The sequence below is a fragment of the Gekko japonicus genome, unplaced genomic scaffold (assembly GCF_001447785.1).
Source record: "Gekko japonicus isolate JY-2015 unplaced genomic scaffold, Gekko_japonicus_V1.1 scaffold575, whole genome shotgun sequence".
In the NCBI taxonomy this organism is placed as follows: Eukaryota; Metazoa; Chordata; class Lepidosauria; order Squamata; family Gekkonidae; genus Gekko; species Gekko japonicus.
The window spans coordinates 71,434-74,523 of record NW_015174291.1 but is presented as its reverse complement, the minus strand read 5'-3'; the positions used below and the strand labels follow the sequence as shown (position 1 = coordinate 74,523).

General features: G+C 54.5%; 1 protein-coding gene across 1 annotated transcript in view; it reads left to right on the top strand.

The window, feature by feature from the left end:
* LOC107121161 (zinc finger protein ZIC 3-like) overlaps nt 1–3,072 on the top strand; it is a 3,616-nt gene extending 544 nt beyond the window's left edge. The window contains exons 2-4 of the mRNA XM_015424025.1: nt 3–487; nt 1,836–1,999; nt 2,887–3,072. Of these exons, the coding sequence (XP_015279511.1) occupies nt 3–487; nt 1,836–1,999; nt 2,887–3,072 (835 nt within the window). The remainder of the gene's footprint in view (nt 1–2; nt 488–1,835; nt 2,000–2,886) is intronic.
* Nucleotides 3,073–3,090: the final 18 nt, after the last annotated feature.

The following is a 3,090-nucleotide window of genomic DNA, read 5'->3' as shown; positions in this document are numbered from 1 at the left end:
AACTACAACCCCATGAACGTCAACATGGGCGGGATGAACGTGGCGGCGGCGGCTCACCACCATCACCACCACCACCACCACGCCCCCGCCGCCGCCGCCGCCGGGGCTTTCTTCCGCTACATGCGCCAGCCCATCAAGCAAGAGCTCTCCTGCAAGTGGATCGACGAGCCGGCCGCCCAGCAGCCGCCGCCGCACCAGCCGCCGCCGCTCAGCCGGCCCAAAAAGAGCTGCGACCGGACTTTCAGCACCATGCACGAGCTGGTGACCCACGTCACGATGGAGCACGTCGGCGGGCCCGAGCAGAACAACCACATCTGCTACTGGGAGGAGTGCCCGCGGGAGGGCAAGTCCTTCAAGGCGAAATACAAACTGGTCAACCACATCCGAGTCCACACCGGCGAGAAGCCCTTCCCCTGCCCCTTCCCCGGCTGCGGGAAAATCTTCGCGCGCTCGGAGAACCTGAAAATCCACAAGCGGACGCACACAGGTACAGCCCCGCCGCTCGTCCCTTAAGGGGGGTGGGGGGTGCTGGTGGACGGGAAGGGAAGCCCGCTCCGCTTCGATTTTTCTGCCCGCTGCGGTTCTTTGGGCTGTGAATAATCGAGGTTAGGGCGGGGGGGGGGGGAGGGAATGCACCGGCGGAGGGTGATCAAAGGATCGGGGCGGGGTAGAAGCGGAAAGAAACCGAAAAGAAACATTTTGCTGCTGCTGTGGTTGATGTTTTCTAAAGCGAGCTCTCTCTCCCCCCCCCATGGGATCTCGAAGCCGGTTCGATTTTGGCCGATTTCACAGGAGGAAAGTATTATAAAACAGGAGATGAAAGGGGTTTTTGGGGGGAGGGGGCGTCTTTCTGTTTTCTTCCCCTCCCCTGCCCCCCCTTCCCACTTGCTCTCAGACAACCCCCCCGTCCCTCCGCTTATCAGGCAAACAGAAATCGGTGTGTGTTTTCCGGGGGGGGGGGGGCGCGCGGGCGCAGCGGTTTAAAGTGTGGGTCGCTTTTACCAGAGATTTAGCTCTGTGGAGACATTCTGTGGAGGAAACCATACAAATGCTAATGGCATCTAATTTTCAGTTACTTCCGCTCTCTCTCTTCTCTTTTTTAATGCCTTGATTGGCACATCTTCTAATTAAATCAGTGATACTTTTTGTCCACCTATTTTTTTTATTTCTTCCCTTTTCAATTCAGCTGCTCCACCCCCCCAAAAAAAGAGGGGGGGGGAATAACGTACAAGCAGGAAACCGAGGCGTTTTCTTGTCTCCTTGAGTACATCTTATAAAACTGTCTGAATCTCTACAATTTATATCCGGAGGGCTTTCCTGCTCCCTCCCCTCCGCCCCCCCAACCCCCTTCTCCCGCAAACGTCCATTTCTCCCCTCTCCCTAGACTGTCCGCTTCCAGGAACCCTCGCGCTGGAAAGGGACAAATTAAAAGCAACAAGGAGCGGATTTAATTGAACTGTAACATAACAAACCCCATTGTCTGAGAAGTGTCCCGTCCCACCCCACCGCCGTCCCTCCTTCCTTTCGCTTAGCCCTTTTTAAAATCTAGGACAGAAAGGTCCTGTGTGTGCCAGGAGCAAATGTTAGGCTGGGAAGAGAGAGAGACAGACACAGAGAGAGAAGCTTGAAGTTTTAAGAGGGAGAAGAAACTTCTGCTCTAGAAAGAAAGGGGGGGCAGGTGGGCCTGGCAGTGGAGGAAGCAGAGACTAACAAGTGCATTTCCAGAAAGTCATAGATGTGTCTACTATCAGTCACCCTGTCCTCCAAAGCAGGCGGCTAACCCGGTCCTCTTCCTTCCCTTTGCATCTGGAAACACGCATCTCCGAATCCGGCAGGCGAAAAGCCTTTTAAATGTGAATTCGAGGGCTGTGACCGGCGTTTCGCAAACAGCAGCGACAGAAAGAAACATATGCACGTCCATACATCAGACAAGCCATATATTTGCAAAGTCTGTGATAAGTCCTACACCCACCCCAGCTCTTTGCGGAAACACATGAAGGTAATGAAACCCCCTTTGTTACCTAGTCGGCCTCCAAGCAGTGATAGAGACACCACTTATTAATGTATAGTTTGATGTGTGTGTGTATGTATATACTTTGTGGTTAAAGATATCAAAATGGAAAATTAGATACTGCACTTGTGAGCATCGATAACTCCATGTGTATAATCCTAATCGCCTAACTATATTTATTTGTACAGTATTAGCCCTTCACCTTGGAGGGATCTTTTTTAAAAAAACCATTTACATGGAATTTTTTTTAAAAGCATTTTTTGAAGGCTCTGGCCTAGAAGAGGCAGCTGGGCCCAAACTCAAGGCCTTGTTTTCTCTTAACTAAGGAACAGTTTTCTCCATGTGTCCGGCCCCCCTCAATTCTTGGTTTATAAACGAGTATATTTTGGCCCTAGAAGACTCATTCAAGAGGGTATCGACGGTGTGGATGGGCTGGAGAACTAAAAGCTCAACCCGACAAACAGTTAAAGAAAGAATTAAAGAATAGCGAAACACCCCCCCCCCTCTTCTCATTGGAACGGGAAGGGGGTGTGCGTGGCCCTCCGAGGTTTCCCTGCAGTCCGGCCGGGGGTTCTTCCGCGGGACCCCGGCTCCCCTGGGCTGCTGCCCCCTCTCTGTTTTTCCTCCACAGGGGAGGGGAAGAGCATTTCCTAGCATGTCTTTCCCTCCCTGGTTGAGGATAAAGGTTGCCACGGGGCCGAAGAGAAGGTCTCTCCCTCGCAGTCTGGCTTCTAACGAGCAACCGGCCTCCAGCCAGGCGCTGCCGAGAGCGGCCTTGCATTTGATCGCCCCCCCCTCTCCGGGCGGCGTGGCCAGCTGCCGGGGTCAAGGCCTAGCCTCGCGTCTCATCGCCCGTCTCTACCTTCCTTCTCCAGGTCCACGAAACGCAGGGCTCGGACTCCTCTCCCGCGGCGAGTTCGGGCTACGAGTCCTCCACGCCCCCGGCCGCCGCGGCCGCCACGAGCAAAGACTCCAGCAAAACGCCCCCCTCGGCCGTGCAGACTGCCACCCCCAGCCACAACCCCGGCCTGCCCCCCAACTTCAACGAGTGGTACGTTTGAGGAGGACAAGCTGAGCTC